Genomic DNA, 21,975 nt, shown 5'->3' on the forward strand with positions numbered 1-21,975 from the left:
TAATTTTCTCCTTCGTTACTCTGCTTACTACTGTGATTATATGAATCATTTATGTCATATACATTGAATGTGTTGTATCTCTGTTATGCTGTTCATTGTGTACACATGACATCAATTGCCTTCTGTCCATCCTGGGAGAAGGATCCCTCCTCTGTCGCTCTCCCATAGGTTTCTTCCTTTTTTCTATTACTATTACCTGCACCATTACGCATATTAGCTTTGCTTCCACCCTGAAGCCCTTTTTGCTTTCTCGCCTCGCAGGTTTCCACGAATCGTTGTGGTCCCTGGACCGTGGTCGTGCCTCCTGCTGTGACCCGGCAGACACCCACTGCTACTTCTATTATTATTATTAGTCACATTACTATTACTATTCCCTATATCATTACTTTAATTCTACTATAGTCATTGCTGCTTTTATAAGCATTCTTAATTTTCTCCTTCGTTACTCTGCTTACTACTGTGATTATATGAATCATTTATGTCATATACATTGAATGTGTTGTAACTCTGTTATGCTGTTCATTGTGTACACATGACATCAATTGCCTTCTGTCCATCCTGGGAGAAGGATCCCTCCTCTGTCGCTCTCCCATAGGTTTCTTCCTTTTTTCTATTACTATTACCTGCACCATTACGCATATTAGCTTTGCTTCCACCCTGAAGCCCTTTTTGCTTTCTCGCGTCGCAGGTTTCCACGAATCGTTGTGGTCCCTGGACCGTGGTCGTGTCTCCTGCTGTGACCCGGCAGACACCCACTGCTACTTCTATTATTATTATTAGTCACATTACTATTACTATTCCCTATATCATTACTTTAATTCTACTATAGTCATTGCTGCTTTTATAAGCATTCTTAATTTTTCCTTCTTTACTCTGCTTACTACTGTGATTATATGAATCATTTATGTCATATACATTGAATGTGTTGTATCTCTGTTATGCTGTTCATTCTGTACACATGACATCTATTGCATTCTGTCCATCCTGGGAGAAGGATCCCTCCTCTGTCGTTCTCCCATAGGTTTCTTCCTTTTTTCTCCCTGTTAAAGGGGTTTTTTAGGGGAGTTTTTCCTGTGCCGATGTGAGGGAAGGACAGAGGATGTCGCATGTGCACAGATTGTAAAGCCCTCTGACGCAAATTTGTAATTTGTGATTCTGGGCTATACAAAATAAACCGAATTGAATTGAAGCACATTTGAACTTTAGAGAGACAGAGAGAGAGAGATCACAACAAACCCACGTGGGAGATAAAGGAAGTGACGTCGCGCACCAAACCGGAAATCGTCACAAACAACAACCGGGGCTTTCCTTTTCCTTTACACCTCGCTACAGATTTAGCGACAAAGGTATATATACACATACATATATATACATATATATATATGTGTCCGTTATTCGACTGCATGCACTCGGTTGAGTCTTCAAAAGAAAAGAAAAAGCAACAAATCCTCGTGTCACGTGTGCGACAGTCAGCTTAGAGACAAAGCAAAACACGGCGGCGGAGGCGAAGCTCGTATTAGCTGTGAGGCTAGTCAGGCTGTGTTATGTAGTTTATAAACACTGCACAGTGCAGGCTGTGTTATGTAGTTTATAAACACTGCACAGTGCAGCCTGTGTTATGTAGTTTATAAACACTGCACAGTGCAGCCTGTGTTATGTAGTTTATCAACACCGGTGCATTGTGGTAGTTCAGCCTGGACCAATTAGCTAATTAAGTCCAGCTGCTGCAGCCTTAGTGGACCAGCACACCATCACATGTTGTGTTCAGGGTCTCACATTTTGGTGGCAGAACTTTATCAACACTCATTTAGAAAGTAATTATTTTTGGGGATTTAGTTTAATGCTGCACAGAAGGGAAGCCAGATTATCATGCCTCAAATTAATGCCATTTATTTAAGAAGTACTGTGGTCCATTAGGTCATTAAGTCCACCCAGAACAATTCCTCGATTTCTGCAAGACACCGAGTTTAAAATACTTTTTAAAATACCAGTTGCTATACAAATACACTGTGTGATAATAGTTATAATAGTTATTCTGTCTGTATATATAATATTTCAGTTACTGTGGATTCTTTACTGTTTTTTTATTGCTCACTTGCTTATTATAATACTTATTTTTGATCTTGTTTTTTTACTATGTCTCTTGTTTGCACTGTCCTCTATGCTGCTGTAATCCTGTAAATTTCCCGGCTGCGCGACTAATAAAGGATTATCTCTTACAGGTTGATTTCTCTCGTTTGTGTTTTTTGAACCATAGGATTACAGCGAACAGAATGGCCGCAGACTGGTTGGGTAGTGTTGTGTCCATAAACTGTGGGCTGACGTTGGGAATTTATCAGGGAGAGGTGTCATCGGTCAATCACAAAAGCCAGACCATCTCACTGAAACAGCCCTATCACAACGGGGTCAGATGTCCTCTTCCCGAGGTCACGTTCAGGTAAGGAAGAAGAAGGATGAGCACACTTCTTCTTAATTCGCTCATTAATAGAAAAATAAACACATTTAACTTTTCATTCAGCCATGAATCGGTTCTATAATTATTAACGTCAGAAGATGATATTTTAGTGTCAAATGTTGTTAAAAGGTCTAAACGACATTTGGTAAAAAAGGGCTGACGAACAGGTGATCCTTTTTAATGCATGTTAGATACAGTAAAACAACTTAACGTTACAAAGCTGTGCTCTTGACCATTTTATGTTTTTTTTCTATCTTACATAAAGTTATTTTTCTTCTTACTTGGATGAAAAACAATCTGCCACATTTATATCACCATGTGTATTTATTATTCAGGTCCAGCTCTAGATGCTGATTTAAATACAAATTATTTTATTGATCACATTTTGAGGATTGTGCAGCCTTGGTGGAGGTATTTCAATGAAAGCCTTATCTATTTAAATGTTGGTGCCCTTTTTCCACCCAGTGAGCTCCACAGGCCATGTCTGATTGTTTTATGCTTCGGCATGCTCACTGAAAATGTAATTGCAGTTTGGGCTCTAAGTAAGCTCAGTCATTTGCTTGTGTCTTTTTATAGTGCCATTGATATCAAGGAGTTGAAGTTCCTCGATATCCAGAAAACAGTCAACAAGCCCGGCACCGGTCAGGGAGCTGCAACAGAATCCAGCTTCACACCTTCAGCACGCCATAATCAGAGTAACAGAGTCGCTCTCCCTCATGGGACGAGCAGCAACTCCCATTCCAGCACTGCACCAATCACCATCCTACGCAGAGGTAAGCAGATGGGTGAGCTGGGGTTTCAGCAGCCTCACGGTCAACTGTCTTTGATAGAAAATACTGACATTAGTGTTTTAAAATGAGTGGCAGTGTGGAATGCCATATTAAGATAAATCTTATTAATTAATCCCTTTAATTTAAACTAGAACAATTGAATTGTTTGACATCTTGTGTGTAGTGACTATGTTTTGGCGTTCTAATGAGCAATGAATACACAAAGTTTGCTAACAGCATCAGCAGCTATTAAAAGAATCAGGTTTTGTCCCGAAGACTGCGATACCCAACAATGCATGCGCTAAACAAGCTACAACAAGTGGACACTGTCCAAGTAGAGCATGATGATGCAGTGGAATACGAGAGCATAAGAAAAGCTATTTTTGTAGATGTTCCAAAATATTAAGACAGTTTGACACACCTTTTCCAAGTACAGGAACTTCCTATTTATTTATAGATTTTGCTAATTCACCGTGTAGCTGCATTTCCCAGTTCATTAAATCACAGTGCTATTGTTACAAAGGTCATAGTGACAAATGCGTATTACATGACAGGAATTTACCACAGCGATGACCAAACCGCGCTCCTTTGTTTAGGAACAGAACATAGATATTGTTCACTGACAGATGGAAATGTGATACACAGCAGTGTCACAATTTACCAAACTCCTTTTAGAAATCCCCAAAAGTTGCGACTGAAGGGGTTGAAAATGTATTTTTGACGCTATTTTTGATTGTACAACAGACATTGGTGATGTTTCTGGTCCACAATTGAAAGGAAGTCTTTTTTTCTCGGCAGATTGGATGATTTTTGAGACGATTGGAGATGATTACGCTCAAAAAATTGTAAACAACTTTTCGCACACCAAATAACAATACCCCAGTGCTGCTAAAAGAGTTATGATTATAAATCTCATGAAAAGATTAAAATCAACAGTAAAGCAGTTTGTTTCTTAAAACTTTCTGACTTCGCCACCTGGTGTGAATGTGGCTGTCAGCCCCAAGACCATTCGTCACTTCTGAGGAAATACAACTTTAAAAATGGGTCACAAATATGTGATTTCATAACATTACGACTCGGTTATTTTCTATAACAAGTAGGAACTGTACATTTTAACAAACATTCCTCAAAGAACAGTAAATTACGATTTGCATGGGGATATTTTCTGGCCTCCAATTTTGTGCAATAGTACCGGGATGTAGGATAGACACCAAAAAAATGATATTGTCCTTGTTCATGGTCATAAAGGAACATGTCACGCAGTGCAACATGGCTGATGGATGTGTTTTAAACACAACAATGGAGCTCTAAGGGACAGAAGAAGCAGTTATTCACACATTTCTTTATTGGATTTATTGCCAATAAGAAATACATAGAAAAACAACACAGTCGATCTGAAACCTGTCAGTGTGTCTCAATAGGCTAATCTCTTCACCGGGGTTGATTGTGCTTTGAACACTTCACGGGAAAAAGAACGTCTGAGAGATAAGAATTCAGTTTAGTATAACGTAACCTTAGAGACCCACAGAGACCCATTTTTGTCTTTTTGTGGGGAACAGGGAATTTTTAAGGAAAATAGCCAGTCAACAGTATTTGCCACATAGAAGTGGTTTATATCATCTGATATCTGAGAACCTCAAGATTAAACTCACTGTGAGGAACTTTTATCTGTAATGAATCATTCTTAATTTAATACTATATTTGGTGCTAAATTTAACCTTTTTTCTTTTACCACTCGAGAAATGATAAAAATGAAATAAAATCCCTCGAAAAAACCACATTATGACACCAAGACTTTGAAGAACAGTAAACAGTAAATATAGCACACTGTCAATAAACCAATTCTCATAAACAACATAAATAATCACCATAAATAACCAATACATGGTAATCGTCCTCAAGTAGTCAGATAAAGTGCAGACTTATATGGTTCTGCCTCTTTTCCATAACAATTATCCCAATATTTATCATGTAAACTTTTGTGGCTGGTAGCCTATATTCCTCTTTCTATTTAATTTCCAACATTGGTAATGAAGTTATATTTTTCCCCGGGTCGTCCACGTTTAAATTAAGATAAACCGAATTAGTCCCATGACGGGGGGGGGTTTCAGTGTTATAGCATAAGGAGAAGCATCCGTTTAAAAAATGCAAGATAGGCCTACAATAAATAATTAAACACTGTAAAAGCAAAATATAATAAGTGGACAGAATTAATGGCTATTACTGCACATAGGAAATATTGATATTGAACGGTTAAATGAATATTGCACATATGTCAGGAATATTGTCAATTTTGGTATGCGAGTATTGATTGTAACGGGTGACGGCAGCAGCAACGAAGGACCTAAGGCTTCGCTCCTTCACACACAGTGGGTGAAGCAGCGTGTCCCTGAAGGAGCTGTTTATATAAGCTGCATGAAACAACACGGTATCAAGGCATGGAGCAAACTGTAGTCCATATTAGGAACATTGTAGTTCCACCAGGGCAGATCTTTGTCAGTAACGATTGCAGTCACATCATAATTACGCAGCCAAAAATGTCTTACAGTCATGACTAGTGATAAGGGTCAGCTTGTGACCACTGTTCCTCCTATGGCAGATGTCAAGAGTCATTTGAGAATGTTATGAGTCATCTGTAGCTGTCTTTGTAACAATGACTCCCTAATTTCAAGTTTAGAGCCTGTATGATGTCGTGCTTTTGGATATTTTGTTGCCAGATATTTAGTTATATTTTAACTGTGAGGAAAAATTGCAAAACCTTCAATATCAATTTGTTCTGGTTTGTTTGTTGGAATCGTCCCCTTTACATTCAAAATGTGTTTAAACCACCTCTAAATAACCCTTAAATATGATAAATGGTGAGGACCGTTCTTCTGTCACATGTCTCTGTCACACGGTGACACAGAAATGCACATCTGCATCCTCCCCGCCCCACATTTGTACATGTATGCGGTAAACATCAGCATGCGTGGCTCAACCTCCCTGATTAGACAAAGCCTAAAAACAGCAATTCCTCTTGTCAACATCCAGTCAGCAGGAAGTCTGCTAGGATGGCTCCGGGGCCTCTGCCAGAATCAGTTAAAGCCAGTTCACTTTCACACTCAGGATCACCAAACAATGGAGAAGTCAGAGGTCAATAGCATTGGCTGTAATAGACACTGTGTAATATTCTTCAGCCGGGTTGTAGAAATGACCTCTGCCATGGTGCTGGAAAGACAGCGCTAGCACAAAAGGGAGCCAGTTAAAAAAATGTTTTATTTGTATGCGTTCATATTGCACTTGTTGTTTTGTGTCAGCAATACTCATAGCTATGTACTCCCAACGTGTTACCAGTTGTTATACAGAAGCTTGAGCATGGGACCAAACACCGTCCTGCTATGACTGCCCCCCCCCCCCCCCGCCCCTGCTCAAGATTCCCATAGCGTGCTAAAGGCTTGTACCAAAGTTCCTCTTTACAATATGTGTGTGACTAAGATCAATAAACATTCCCCCTCCCTCCCCGTGTCTGCTCCTAAAGAGGAGGTTGTGCAAAAGCCAGGCGTTTTGTGCCTCTCTCTCTCTCTCTCTCTCTCTCTCTCTCTTTCTTTCTTTCTCTCTCTCTCTCTCTCTCTCAGCACAGGAAGCCCCCCCCCCTCCTCCCCAACAGGAAGCCATGTTGTCCCAGAGTGCTCGGAAGGCAAAAAACAGCGATATCAATTGTGGAAGAAATGTTTACCTTTTAGTGTTTTCTTTTCTTTTCTTTTTTTTCGTCTTTTTTTTAATCTCCAGCTCTCAGGCTGGTGGCAGGGGAGCTAATGCCCAAATTGCATGGGGCCAGAGTGCTGAGTGGCCTGGGCAGGGCCGGTCCTTTCACACGCAATGCCATGCTTCCAAGAAGCCCCCTGGCCACATAGAAGGGAAAGCAGGGAGGGAGCGATGCTTATACAAGATCGCGGATTCCAGAAATGGTTCTCTGAATATCTGCCGTTTACCTTTCTGGGAGAGTAGGATGGGAATTTTAGAAACCGCTTTTGTGAATGATGCAGAGTGGAATTCCAATCAGACCCAAGCAGATCTCATTAAAAGGGCATTTTTGGATGAGGACCTCCAGACTCTGCCCTTATGAAAAGCGTTTCCCATAACCAGCATTCTGCCTCTATATATGGAGTGAAATTGTGTGCAGTTATGCGTTTTTTTCCACCCCATAAATTGCTGCTGCAGATTTCTTGTTAACCTTTATGGTATATGTTTATTGAAAAGGTTTTTTCCTGTGCATCCATGTTTTATTTAGCTTCACACTTTCATACTGAGAGCTTCCCGGTATGATTACAAACCTCTACCATTAAGCACACAGCAACAAGTGCCTTGCTCGAAGTTGCTCAGCATTGTTGTTCTCCCACCGCCATCTCTGACGGCTGGATGTTATTCAGTTCCTTTTGGTCTTGCATTTGCACACATTTACCCTCCTTTAGCCTGTAGATCTGACACACCTGTCAGTCTCTTGTTGATCTTTGTATCCAAACCCTAATTAATCTTGTCTTGATTGTTACTTTGATCAACAGTGGCGTTACAGGACTCTGGTGACAAAAAGCTTAAATATTGCATTTTCCAGCCCTGGAGCTGCTGTGATAATTGAGTGTAATTGTAATTGAAATTGAACATCAAATGTTAACAGGCCAGTCGGGAGATCACTTTAAAAAATAGTCATAAATATTCCCTAATTTGTTGCACCTCAGTGCTGTTTTGTGAATATGTTTTCAATATGTTTCTTCTGAAATATTCCTGGCCTGTGGGACCTGTGTGCTAATTTGTGGTGGCAAGTTTGTCTAAACTGAAATCGGCGAAGTTCACTCTCTGTCTCCCGCTTGTTATTCATTAGCCTGTTTGACTTGGAGCTCTGCCCGGTTCATTCAGATTTCTGATTCGTAGCATGACAAAACACTTCCTTGTAAATAAAGACATTGTTGGCGTGTGCTAATAAGGCTGCTTGGCTTTCATCCCCTGTTCACGTAGGTGAACACACTAACCCAGCACCCTTCTGTTGCTTCTTGCTTCTTGTAATCATTATTAATTAGTAAATCTCTTAGGAATACTAGAGCACCTGCCAGTGTTTACAGGGGAATTAAGCATATTTAATGTGACTAAACATTTTGGAAGAAAAACAAATCAGTGCTCTCTCTATTGGTGGTTGTAAGGCCTCATTGTGATATTGAGCCAGGTCTCAAATTAGCTTAAAGTTGGTTAGTGGCTTGGTATCGATACCAGTGTACTGTGACTGAGCCTCCCAGTGTCTTGCGTGAGAGAGTCCAAAGTACCTTAGCTGTCACAGTGACAGTAGCGTGAGACTGTGCCTCTCTGTCTCCCGGTTAGCGTGAGAGCTCAGCATGGTTGGGGTTGAAGGCCAGGTTTTTCCAGTTTTTCTTTTTGTTTTTTGTTCTCTGTTCATTTAGTTTTTTTTTTTTTTTTTTTTTTTTTAGTTTTTTTCTTAATGTTTGCGCTTACATGTATGTAAACTTTATTGATTACCGCTCGGTCGGCCATTGTATGTTTTGTGTATCTGCAATGTTTTGTTCTAAAGTAACCAACCGAGAGCGGAGAAGAAAATTACCAGACAGAGTTACGTAAGACAAAAGGAGCTACGAGCGATAGAGCCAGATTTCGAACGCCCTGAGTGCTGGAACTTATTGTGTGTAGATCACACCATTTACACCACGGTGATGTAGTAAGACAGCCCTAAGCTCCCTTCAGAAGGATAAGGATGTGAGCAGAGCTGAGACATGGGAGGACTCTGGGTTATCTATGTATTTTGGGTTTGAATTTAAAACCTAAATGGGCCCTTGTTAGCCCAGAGCAAATCCTCCTCTTCTCTGTCTGAGACCCCTCAGTTTATCAGCTATGGTGTTCTTAAAATGGATCGTTTTCTGTAAGGTGTCATGTTTTCTCACAAATACACCTTGAACTCTGGGATATATTGAAAATTGCAGTAATACTTCACGCATTATAAAAGCATGTGATAAAGGGTTGTACTTACTTTTATGTAGCTTTACGCAGATATCAAGACATTTTTGAGTTTTTTTGTCTTTTGTTAGCAATTACAACCTATAAAGACATATTTTATATAATGGGTTTTACTATTTTTTGGTCATTATTTATCTGTTTATACACCAGCCTCCATACATTAATCTTACACATACATTAATCTGCTAACAGCTATACTGCTACCATATTTCCATGTTTATATGTTAAGTAGGGGGACTTTATTCAAGGTGTTGCAAAAATGTCTCCTTCTATCTTTGGGCATCAGTTCAACCCTTCTCTTCATATAATATCAGTAGGTCAATCTAAAGCGTCGGTTACTGCTGGTTTTTCCGAGATACAACTGAATTCATGATAAACTGGATGAATGACCAGTTATTGTTCTCTTTTTTTTTATTACATTATTGTAGATCAAAATATCTTACAGTAATTATAAGCAAAATTTTAATAAACAAAATAAAATGTGCAATAATGTGGGTGGATTTTTCTACAAAGTTGAATTAAGCAGACTTATTAAATACACATATTGCATTCACATTGAGCAGTCCATATCGATTTTTGTTGACAGCAGAGTTTCTCCACGTATGTATTGTAGCGCATCAGTGCAGTAATCAATCATTGCGTGTCGAGTCAGAAGTGAGTACTTGGATGTCCATTTGCTTATGAATGTGATGTTTCTTTCTACCAAAGCACCCTGGACGGGATCCAAGTGAAATATTTTTGTTTTCTTTATTGGCGAAGCATGACAAAACACAGGTGATTTGATAGAGGTGGACAAAACAAACAATAAGACAAATATTATATCACAAGGCCACTCAGAAAGTCTAAAGGTTGATGACTGACTTGTGTCTTTTTGCTTCCATCTTTAATGTCTCCAGCCCCCACAGGTTCCTCCAACAGCAGAGGGGCGACGCAGGCCACACAAAAGAAGAACAGTGTGAGGAACGGAGGCCCAATGAGGACAAGGGACGACGAGTGCTTCGGAGGCGGGACCGACGAGAACATGGACGCGGACTTCGACTTTGAGGGGAACCTGGCTCTGTTCGACAAAGCCGCGGTCTTCTCCAAGATCGACGGGAACGGCGGCCACAGCAACAGGGCGCAGCATCACAACGCACAGGGCGATCAGAAGCCCCAGTCCTATCGCCATGACGAGAATATCCTGGAGGCGAAGCCCGTCATATACCGACAGATAACGGTGCCCCAGCACGGGGGCAAAGATTACTGTACCGGTGAGAACAAAACGCAGGAGCACACACCGACACACTCACACATGTGTAGGAGTTTATGTATTTATGGCCTCCTGATTCCTTTAATATAGTCATTCAGTCGATCTGACAGCAACAAATATTGAAACTGTTGCAAAGACAGTTGTTGAAGCAGGTTTTAGGACAGCCAGCTTTCAGCATGTTCAATTTGCCTCAGCAATTCTGTACTTGATCCTTTTATGACCCATGAAAGATGAGACTGCTGGTCTATTAAAAAAAAAAAAAAAAAAAAAAAAAAAAAAAAAAATCATTATCGCTAGAGTTCCGTTATATATATATATTCTAGCGATAATGATTTGATGATGATTTTTGATAATGAATTTTCTTTTTACATGTTATTTTATTTTATTTTTTTACATGTTTTGTTATTGTAAGCAAACGCCATGAACTTATTTTGAGTAAATGCATATACACCGTCTTCTAGCCCTTAAATACTCATTGGGGCACATTTTGCGTAATGTTTGCCAAAAAAATCACAATGCTAGTGTTTAAGAACAAGGTGATTGCCGAGAAGCGTTTGTCATATGCGTTTTTTTAATATATGAATTAAGACAGAAAAAGAATAAGTCGGGTGTTGTTCAGAGCTTGTCACAAATTTTCTGGAGCCACAGATTTTATCAGTTAGCATGCCAGCTTTGTGAACACAGTGTTTGTTTTGGAAGGACTATTTCATTTTCCTACTGTGTTTAATCTTTGACCAAACAAAGTTTGGAAGCACAGTTACAGTTCTTGCCAAAAATGGAATTTCTTTTTTTTTTACATTCGATTCTGAGCACAATACTGTGAAGCGCGTGAGGAATGTGCCGTAGTGTCTCATTCTGCTGGACACAATGAGGAATAAAAACATGCACTATAAAGGGGGGGGGGGGTCTCGGTGGTTGCATTGGCCAGTCAACGGTCAACTTGTGGCAGGCTGACTGGAGACATATCCTCCTGGTTACAGGTCATTATGACTTTTGACTCCACCCCCCTCCCCTTGTAATAGGCCCACAGAGACGATGATTACCGCGTCCTTCTTCACACTCCAGCTCACTCTAGGAACCTGAGCGTTACATAACTGGTTAATACACACATAAGAGCAGTAAATGGCATGCTTACACAGGCCCAGGAGTCACTCTGCAGGAACAGTGGAGGGTGGTGTCGTAGAAAAATGGGCTGAGTCGTACGGTGCATGAGTATGTGTGTCGTACCACGACCAGAGGGATCAAACTCCACCTGTGTCTGGTCTCAAGATAAGGTAGTGTTCAGGGCCAAGGAGGAATACGTTTGGGGGGTTATTTCTCTGGGGAAATCTGTCCGTCTCTCTGGTCAGCACCCAAAGTTCTAAGTTCAGAATCTCCCCTGTCCTGAGCCATCATGGAAGGATGACTGGGACAAGTATCACCAGACCGTCCGCCTGACCGGGGTAACACCGAGCAGCTCTGCAGAGACCTGCACACAGCCGCCGAGCAGAGCCTCCTTTTCTTACCGTGCAGGCAGATCTGCTTCCCAGGGCTGTCATCATAATCCCCGTCCTCTGCACTCTGTAATTAGCGTGCCGCTGCACAGCCTTACATAAACAGCACCTCTGAAGCAGGAACAAACCGCAGCGCTCTTGACCTAGAATCTCTGCCAGTAAACAGATAAGTCAACAGTACGAGAACAGAGAAAGAACAACAAAGTGCTCGCCTGTGTGCAAGGGTTGCCATAGCACACTGGCATGGGTGTTTGACAGGCCTCTTTCTATAGACGATTGATAATTGTGTAAGGGTTGCAGTCCGTGTAAGTTTAGTTCTGCCATTGTCTTGTTTTCCCGCGGTGTGATTGATTCCAGCTGTGCAGCGAAACCTCCTCGGCGCAAACAAGCCAGGCCGCAACACAAATTGCAATCAAGCCAACTGTCAGCTGGTTTTCCTAGTTTTCTTTTATTTTTATAAATGCGGTATTGCTTTGGAGAAAGCAGGATGCAAAAGAAATGTATGTCATCGCTAATTATTTTCAGCCATATGACCCGGTGACCTTTGGATGGATGGTAACCTCCTTTGTGTGCCGTTATCGTCTCTTGAAAACTGCGTGCTGTCAGAAAACGTATGGATGTGATGCATTTATTACGTTGTCATCCACAGACCGCCACATTCATTTTTACCTCATTCAGGACTCGCTTGCTACACGGTTCTTAAATTCAAGAGATCGTCAAGTACAGGCGTGTGGGATCAAAAACATATTAACTGAAGATCTGAGGATAGAGATGTTGGTACAAATGATGGACAGTGTGCAGGATTCCCAACCGATAATGGCCTGAAATGTCATTTAATAGAGTGAGAGAAAGCTTCTTTGGTTTCTTCGAAGTGGAGAGTATTTGACATCACTATTTGCAACTTTTTACATTACATTTAGCTGACGCTTTCGACAAGGTGGATACAACCCCAAAATTGCAAGAATCATGCAAGTACATGAACTTAATGAAATAATCTAAACTGCTTCAAATGCTACGTTTTAGAAAATGAAGAGATGTAAAGAAAATATTATTTAATTACTAGTTTTATCTCTACTTTTATTATTTCTATTTATGGGCCAAGGTGCAGACTGACCAGATGAGTTTTCAGTCTGCAACGGAGGAGGTTTGGATTGTGCTGATGTCAGCGGGGGGGTGTGTGGTTTTTTGGCCCCCCCCAAAAAAACAGTAAGCACTTAAAGATATGACCGAAAATGGGTGAAGAACAAAAAAGGGAATCTCCAAGATTACTGCACTAAGCTGCTTTTCTCTGCCCCCTCATCTTGCTACCTCCTCAGAGTGCAGGTCAACATAGTTCAACTCTTGCGGTGCGGCGCACAGAGGAATGGAACAGCCTCGTCTAACCCTCCCTAACCCAGCGCCAGCCTCGGTCACACATGGCCCGCATCCAGCCGGCGTGTATTGCTTTCAGTCCCGTCAGTTCCCTTGTCATGCTTGAAGGATTGCTTCCAGCTCAGTTTATTTTAGTGCTGCAGCATACTCACGGAGACCCGGTTCAGCTAGTTGACTGGTAAATTTTGTTTGTGTGTGTGTATGTGTGAGTGCGTGAGAGCGAGGGAGGAGGAGGAGGAGGAGGATATGGCGTGTGTATTTGCTAGCTGCAACTTCAGCAAGAGAGTTCTTGAGGAATCCACCTGGCTGGATGGTTGAAAAGCAATCAGTGCGTACGAGTGCAACTCCCACTTCCTCTGGGCCTTGCACTCCAGACAGCAGTTTGCATGACAAGAGGCAGTTGACTTTGCTGTGCTTATCGCTCTCGTGAGGATCGGCATTTCTGTCACATATTAGCAGTCTTTGTGCGGTATCAATAAAAGAATAGTGGGAGGGGAGCAGGGCCGACCCAAAGATAAGCAAGAATCTCAGCCAGGCACGGCATGAGTCTCTGTGTTTATATGTAATTATCTTGTGTACGAGGGTGTGCGTGTGTCCGCGTTGCATACCAGGGTGAAACTTTGTGTGTGTGTGTGTGTTTGTGTGTACATCAGAAGGTCGTTGTGAGCCGGCCGCGGGACGAGGTGTGTGTGTCAGTGTGAAATCATGCACACCGACAAGGCCACCAAGTTCTCAGCTACCAGGCCAGAGATCCGTAGGAGGCCATTAAAGACTTAACTGCCTCCCAGCAGCTTTATTTATCAAAGGGATCCTGAGCCCTGCAGTTCCCCCCAGCTTGACTTTCATTACCCTTCTGATGTGCCACGGGCAATAGACAGCTAGGGATTAGCAGAAGGGCTCTTTAAAGGTTTCCACACACTTCACTTTGTACAGTAGTAAACGGCTGAGTTGTGGTTCTCTCGTACAGTAGTTCAAAATACAAATAAAGTGCACAGGTGAGAGCAATTCTGACCAGATTAGTTGACAAGAGAGGGATTGAAACTTTCCTCTGTAAGAAAGATGGTTACTGTAAGATTGATGTGGCCGATCGTTCCTCAGTCACTTTCATTTCATCATGGGCCTGCTTCTCTGCCACTGCCCTGGTGCTATTAACAAGTCTTACATTGCTATTTGTGCAAATGTTCGAAAAAAAAAAAAAGGGTTGTTTATTCAGTGTTTAAGTGGTGTGTGTGTGTGTTTTGCATGTTTGTCGAGCAGGAACAACTCTGAAACGAACGTGATTGCCGTGGTGACAGACTTGCAATCGCGTGGCCAAATTGACTTTGTGTACAACACCAAACAACGGGCCTCGTGCAGCAACATTCTCATACATTTCTCTGAATTTTCTGTAAAGAGAAAAAAATAAAAGAAGTCAATTTTAGATGCACCAAACTGTCTCAACCATCCAGATGTGCTGTTGCCCAGATGTTCTGATAATGAATCCCACTCGATCCTACATTTAGAGGCGTATGGGCGATTTTCAGCATAGGTTACGCTCCCTAAACACTGTGTAAGACCAGGTGTTGTGCTGTATGCAAATACTCTACACATAAACAAATGCCCAAGAACTGAAGAAATTCCACCAAAAAAAGGCTGTTAGAAGAAGAATTCCATCAGTAGTGAAATTGAGGTACTGTTAAAGTAGACCTGTGATTTTCCAGCATGGAAGAGCTGTACAAAGGCCATATTATCTAAGGGTTATAGTCTTAATTGGACCAATATCATTTTTTAGCCCACTGATTTAAGAATCCAATCATTATAATAACTCTGAAATATATGACAGTCAAATTATAAAGATGTGTTCATTGAAATTAATAACATAGGTGTTCTTGCGTTGGACAAACAATTTCTCGACCACTCTCCTACCTTTTAGAGAAAACCAAAAACAAGTTTCAACAATCAATGAGTTTTAACAGAATAAGTACAAATCGTGGATATGACCAAAAATAATAGGAAATGTTAGCTTGTATCGATTCGTGCATGAAGCCTGATGTCTAAGTTTGGTCCCTAATGTGAAAAACAGGGATTGCTGTCGTTGCAGGAGCAGTGAACTTCGACATGGCAATAAAGTGAGCAATGGAGGAGTTTACATTAAACAAGTCCTTCATCAAAGACATGACCATTTTAAAACAGTTGTGCATTCCTTACAATGCTTTACACAGCTCTATACAGAAATGACAACTGCAAAGAAGAACCAAAAATCACACTCCATGAATGACTTTGGTTAGATGAAAGAAATAAACTTTTCTTTGTTTAATATCCATTGGTGGATCAGTCAACAATTCATTATAAGAGACTGAGTTGAATCCAGTGTCACCGCCATGCCTCCCCCATGTTTATTCCTCCCTAATCTCTCACCATGAGCCGTTGGGATACAGGTGCAGGTGTTCATATAGATATATACATACATATGATGTTTGTCCCGTTTGCTGTCACGCGAACCTGGCGCATGTTTTGACTGAGACGGCAGCAGACGTGGGGGGTCCATCCCAGAGCTCGGGGCCGGGGATCGGTCAGACACCGTGGGGATGGTGCGTGTGAACTCGGGGCCCCTCGGGGGATAGGCGTCTCACTCTGGCTGCCTCGCGTTTGTCATGTTTTGTAAAGGCTGCCAATCTTCCCTTTGTTGCCACGGACAGCAGTGACAAACAGGAGAGGAAATGGAGAATCTTCCGTGATGGAAACAAGATCGGGTCATGAGGAGGAAGCCCCCCCCCCCCCCCCCCCCTGGGGGAAATGGGTTCCCTTGTGTGTTTATCAGTAGGCCAACACTTGTCGTTATCTTAGAGGTCAGGTTTCTGGGTTTCACCTCTTACTACGGCTGTTTTTTTTTTTTCAAGGAGATACTTTTCAAAATAACATAGTTCTTATGAAGATGTAGGACGGTGCGGGTCTAATTTAGAAACATGATACAGTTCAAACCATTCCAATGGATGCAGGAATGTAAGAGCCCGTATATCCGTATGAATATTCCTCATCCTTTGTTGTATTTTTAGGAGTTAATCTTGGACAAATTCGATTAGATATCCTTCACGTTTAGACTGAGAATTTAAGACCTAGGCATACGTCAAATATACTAAATTTACCAATAAGCCTAGCAAGGTTCAGTTTTCTTGGTTTCGGCATTTGGCTTGATAAAGACTTTGATAGCACCGTTAACCGTTAATGGAGAAATTCTATTTTTGCCCCTTGTGTTTTGTTTAAGGACACCTCATCTGTCGTTGTATGTGTTTGCTGGAAAAGGAAGATGTTTTTTTTATCTGCTCTGTCATGCTCTACGATCTGTTGCATCAGACGTGATTACATATATAGAACAGCATAATCGTGCTCTGGATCTCACCTCTGTGTTGCCTCTGTTCCAGATTCAGGCCTGGTGGTTCCCAGCGTCCCCTATGAGCTTCACAAGCGTCTGCTGGCAGCTGCAGAGCGCTGGGGCCTGTCTCTGGAGCGCAGGCTGGAGACGACCGGCGTCTGCTCCAGTCAGATGGCTCTCACTCTGCTGGGCGGACCAAACAGGTGTGTGTGTGTGCTCTCGTGTAACGTCTGGTATGTAAGAAAAGTGTAAAAAAAAAAATGACCCATGACCCATCTGATGTGCAGCACAGTGCAAATAGAGCCACTGTCTGTCGGTTTAATTAGAAGAAGAATGCGAAACAATGTCCCAAACATCCTTCTCTGAGTAGTTTTCAGAGCGAGTCCGTCCAACCTTTTTGTTTTCAGGTCATGTTTTTCCAGTTTCCATGGCAATCAGCTTTACTGCCATGTTCCTACATATGTTACATGGTGTTAACCTTGACACTCCCCCCCTCAGGGCTTATTTTTCTCAGAAAAGCACTACAGCGAGCAGTCACACGGCAGGTCAAGAGCATGCCTAAAGACTGAAGCAGCCCTGTTTGGTATTGTTCACCTTTTTAGAGCGGTGTAGTCTCATTTAAGATCAAAGAACAGCGGCGCAGAGGCTCGTATAACAAACGGGTTTGTTGTCTCCGATTCTTTTATTCATTTAGCAGCACTCTACTACTTGTGTGTCTCAAGTTTACCATTGAACACTTACTGCTCAGATCAAGTGTAATTTTGTATTGTAATACCAGAATCACTGGCACCAGACTGGTGTTGTACTGTTTCCCCATCTCCTGTCATACAATCCATTCTCTAACACGTACTCGTACTGAATCATTACATCAGGCTTCTAATTAATCTATTGCTTGTATGTCCAGTTGTAAAATAAAAACTAATGCAACATTTTCAAGCTACAAGGAACCTTCTGGGATGAAGTTTTTATTTGTTGATTTGTTTGCACGTTTTGCTTCAAAATGTAGCGGATACTTAAATTAAATAACAAGATGAAGTGAGTAAGATAACCATCTGATTCTATTATTTACACTAAAGTTCTTCATAGCCGCCAGTTAAATGTTTGCCTTGCGTGACTAGCAGCAACATTGGACCATAGGCGTCTATTTAAAGATCAAGAATGACAGTTTTAAGGAAAAGTAAGGAAAAATGTCATGGACTCATTAATTAAAATGGCAAAAATCAGTAAACATACACTACCAAGTGCATGTTGAACATTGCAGATGCCCTACTTTTTACCCCCAAAAAGTAGATAATTGATGTTACAGTTTGTTGGTTGACCAAGTTTGTTAATGTTTCATAAATAAGTTTTTCATTAGTTAGTTGTATCTCTGTCCCATCTGATACAGATAAATGATGAACGAGGAATCTTTTCAAAGCATCTGTGTTTGTAGTATTTTAACCTACCTGTAGGTAGCTCTTATTGTTGTTACGTGCATGTTGTAAAGTGATTGAATCACAGAATGACTTGGCATTGCATGCTGGTTCAGAATAGTATTTGCGATGTGCACTGGCAGGTAAAACAATAATAGTCTCATGTTGTCCTTAGTTGGATATCATACAGTCAGCATGGTGGAGATGATGCAGTTTGTTTGATCACACATTTCTTTTTTAACGTATGAATACTACATCGGTTGTCTTTTCTTTCTGGAGTAATGTCTTCATCGCTTCAATGTCCCCAGACTCACCCCCAAAAACGTCCACCAGAGGCCAACTGTGGTCCTCCTGTGTGGGCCACACATCCAGGGGGCCCAGGGCGTCAGCTGTGGCAGACACTTGGCCAACCACGGGGTGGAGGTCATCCTGTTCCTGCCCAATTTCGTCAAGATGCAGGAGTCGGTCACAAACGAGGTCCACCTCTACAGCAGGACCGGCAGCAAGCAGGTGGCCAGCGTCAAAGGTGGAACACGCCGACAGAGAGTCTGTGGATTGTTGAATGCATCCGTGTGAACGTGATTCAGAGCGTCTGTGAGAGGATCGGTTCAGACCAGCACAGATAAATGTTGCCCTCTAGTGGAGCAGCAGCATTAAAGGCCGATGCGTCATTATTGACTGTCGTTTTTTTGATTCCACACATTTTAAATGAATTTACATAGACAGTAAAGAGTGTCTCCTGGTTTCAGTTATTAGCCGGATCCCAAGTATTCTCTCATGTCCTTGTGAGGCACCTTTTGAAACCCTACGTTTATCAACTTCATGTCTCCTTCTCCTCCTCCTCTGTTTCAGACCTGCCGATAAGCCCAGTCGACCTGGTCATCAACTGCCTGGACTGCCACGAGAACCCGCTGCTGAGCGAGCAGTCCTGGTACCAGTCGGCCGCCGACTGGGCCAACCAGAACCGGGCTCCTGTCCTGAGTATCGATCCTGCCACCGGCGGTCAGCATCAGCCTGTGGAGGCGAAGTGGACCCTCTCCCTGGGCCTTCCTCTACCGTTGGCCGAGACGGAGAGCAGGGTCTACCTCTGTGACATTGGCATCCCTAAACTGGTTTTCCAGGAAGTTGGAATCAGCTACCGTTCACCGTTTGGATGTAAATTTGTCATTCCCCTGCACACACCATAACGGAGTAGAACCACTGACATCGAACTTAGTTACAGTAGGAGGGAACCGTCAGCGATCCACAGCGGGTAACGGTTCCATTGTGTATGAGGCAATAGCTGAAGAGCAACAATAGTTTTTGTCAGAAAGTGTATACATCTTCATGACATGTCTAAAAGCGTACGGTGCAGGTCTTTTCCTTACTGCCCCTGTGGAAACTCCCGTGGGGGGGGTGGTGGCGCTGCGCGTTGCGTGCGACACCTCTTGTTTTTGAGAGGGAAAGGTTTCCTGTTCTTTGGCGTGTTTTGATAAGGGCTCTGGATGGCTATGCGAGTGTGTTTACAAAACGCTGACCACTGTGAGTAGGTGACCTCTGATCCTGTGACCAGGCAGAGCAGCAGAGACACAGTTCCTGTTTCCTCCTTCAGATTGGATGTGGAACCCCGTCCCGACCCCGTGACCCCTTGACCCCATGCACAGCTCGGCCTAAAGCCTTTTGCCAACGCAAACCTGACCTTCATCTCGCCCACTGTTCATTGTCTTTCAATTTAATGCAATTTTGTACTCCCTCAAACGGGTGTGTTTTGTCTAGTGATGGTTGTAGCATGTTTTACTGAAAATGGGTTATTACACAGAATTTATATATTTTTTGAATGCATCTCAGGAACAACGTTTGAAAAATGGAGAAATGTTATATTTGAATTTACAGTGCATCCGATAGCACTCTCTCTGCACTGTCGGGTGACTTTATAACCACTGACACTGAAAATTAAAAGTAGTAGCTGGCACTCCTGAGGATTAATTTTTTGTATTTCTGAAGTTTGGCAGATTAGACAGGATTTTGAAGCACATTCCAGGGACCAAAAACATCTTGGTCCAGGTTAATCTCTAGGGATTAAAGCTAATTTGGTTTAGTGAAATCGTATTATTATTTTCCATTTTGACACCTCAGATTCAGCCACCTTCAGCGATTTAACCGTTACTCTTTTGGTTACCGTAGCGATCTTTTGTTAAAACCTCAGATCAGCAAACTGTCAACTTTACAAATAAAAAGGAAAACCTGATTTTCTTAAAACAGGCAGCTACGCAGTTTTGATATTATGCTGGTATCTGTTTTAAAGAGCTCTTAAGTTATTGTGTTATGAACTTCTTTTCCAACAGTAATAAAATACAGAACTTGAGGTTCAAACCTGAGAGTCAAAAAACTAGCCATAAGTAATACATTTGTTATTGATGTGTACTTTACAGAGTTTTCGCTCAACTAACTTCTACACTTTGGATCTGATATGCTTTATTGCACCTCATTAAACAGCCGTCTCTGGACCGAGTGTGTGATGGAGGGGTGATACATTTTGATTCAAGCTGTAGCTGCGGCTGCTCTACCCAAAAAATATAATTGTATAAATCAAGCTATTTGTGGGGAAGTAGAGTGTTTCAATTGACCGCTCCATAAGTGATCTGGCAGCTGAGAGCTTACCCAAACTAGAAACTGTCCAGATCCAGGTGTGCACAGCTGGTAGCGGGGTTGGAGAGAGCAGAAGAACCTAATCTGTTGTTCAGTTGGCATATTAATATAAATCAAACATCCACTCAGGGAAACACAAGCAGTTAAAGACAGTGAAGCTTTTTTTCTCTGCTTTTTTTTCTTTTTCTTCTCCACTACAGCAAAAACTTAATGAAACACTTCAAATTTGTGATTAAAAAAATCATGTTACAAAAAAAAAAAACATTCCTTGCACGTTTGATGAGGGAGGTTCTTGAGAGTAATTATTGTGAGGGGGGAGGGGGGGGGAGGAAAAACACACAATACAAAATAAAGTGAATTTAGTGCTGATGGGTTTGTATCACATGTATCTCACATTTTTCAGAAGTGAAGTCAACTCTGGAAAAGTCTTGAAGATATTTTGTACCTGAGGTTTTTGACTAATTTATTGCCAGCCAGCTTGGTTATGTCTGACAAAGCCGCGCGTAAGCCTGGTAACGAGTGTATGGAGAGCGCCATCTAAAGACATGTTTATAATGTGTGTTTAGGTATAAATGTGAATCCTGAGCTTCTGACAAAATGCAGATGCGTGGGGTGGGTGCTCCTATGTATGCGAATGAAAAATAAAAAGCCTTGCAAACAATGTTTGAATTGTGAGATATGTCATTTTTGCACATTGCAAAAATACAACACCTCTAAAACTACACCTAAATGCTGATTTTAGACACTCGCTATACTGTATTCCTGTAAAACGCTGCTACATGCTTCAACTCCACTCTATTGAAGAGGGAAAATACTGTACTTTTACTCCACTATATTTGTTTGACATCTTTAGTAACTTGTAACTACTTTGGATTTGGATATTTAAAATACAAAATGTGTGAACAGTTTGTATGAATTCTACTACCAAGAAGGTAGAACTGGCTTTTTGACCTGCTGCACCATTCAAATGCTACTGCTACATTTAAGTATCAAGGACAGTTATCCAGTAATAACCCTTTAAGAAGGGCCATTCTGCATGGTGAGTTACTATAGTTGTGCTGCTTATCAACATCTTTTCATAATACTATTATAAGACCACTCGTCATAGGATCTATTTCTGAAAGTCACATTTTTTTCTTACGGAAATATGAGTACTTCTACCTCTAATTAAGTTATACACGTTATAATAGGCCCGTGTTGACTTGTCATAGCAGGAATAGCACAGGTGTTTCTAATATTAACGATTGC

General features: G+C 41.7%; 1 protein-coding gene across 3 annotated transcripts; it reads left to right on the top strand.

Moving 5' to 3' along the window:
* Window positions 1–1,270: 1,270 nt before the first annotated feature.
* Window positions 1,271–21,381, top strand: LOC129102684 (enhancer of mRNA-decapping protein 3-like). 3 transcript variants are annotated; one of them, XM_054612949.1, is made up of 7 exons: window positions 1,271–1,346; window positions 2,258–2,437; window positions 3,032–3,228; window positions 10,119–10,472; window positions 16,737–16,890; window positions 18,408–18,625; window positions 18,952–21,381. In XM_054612949.1, the coding sequence occupies exons 2-7, from the start codon at window positions 2,274–2,276 to the stop codon at window positions 19,284–19,286; spliced, it is 1,422 nt and encodes a 473-aa protein (XP_054468924.1). In that variant the 5' UTR covers window positions 1,271–1,346; window positions 2,258–2,273; the 3' UTR covers window positions 19,287–21,381. The 3 variants fall into 3 exon arrangements, with proteins under 3 accessions (XP_054468924.1, XP_054468917.1, XP_054468910.1); XM_054612942.1 differs by having other exon boundaries at window positions 1,290–1,346; window positions 2,223–2,437; XM_054612935.1 differs by lacking the exon at window positions 1,271–1,346 and adding an exon at window positions 1,723–1,814.
* Window positions 21,382–21,975: the final 594 nt, after the last annotated feature.

This window comes from Anoplopoma fimbria, chromosome 2, assembly GCF_027596085.1.
Source record: "Anoplopoma fimbria isolate UVic2021 breed Golden Eagle Sablefish chromosome 2, Afim_UVic_2022, whole genome shotgun sequence".
In the NCBI taxonomy this organism is placed as follows: Eukaryota; Metazoa; Chordata; class Actinopteri; order Perciformes; family Anoplopomatidae; genus Anoplopoma; species Anoplopoma fimbria.

Coding starts and splice junctions, on each gene's coding strand:
- LOC129102684 (XM_054612935.1), top strand. CDS start 1,756: ATGTTGTGTTCAGGGTCTCACATTTTGGTGGCAGAACTTTATCAACAC. Junction 1,815..2,257: donor TATCAACACTCATTTAGAAA/GTAATTATTTTT, acceptor TTTGAACCATAG/GATTACAGCGAACAGAATGG. Junction 16,891..18,407: donor CTGCTGGGCGGACCAAACAG/GTGTGTGTGTGT, acceptor CAATGTCCCCAG/ACTCACCCCCAAAAACGTCC.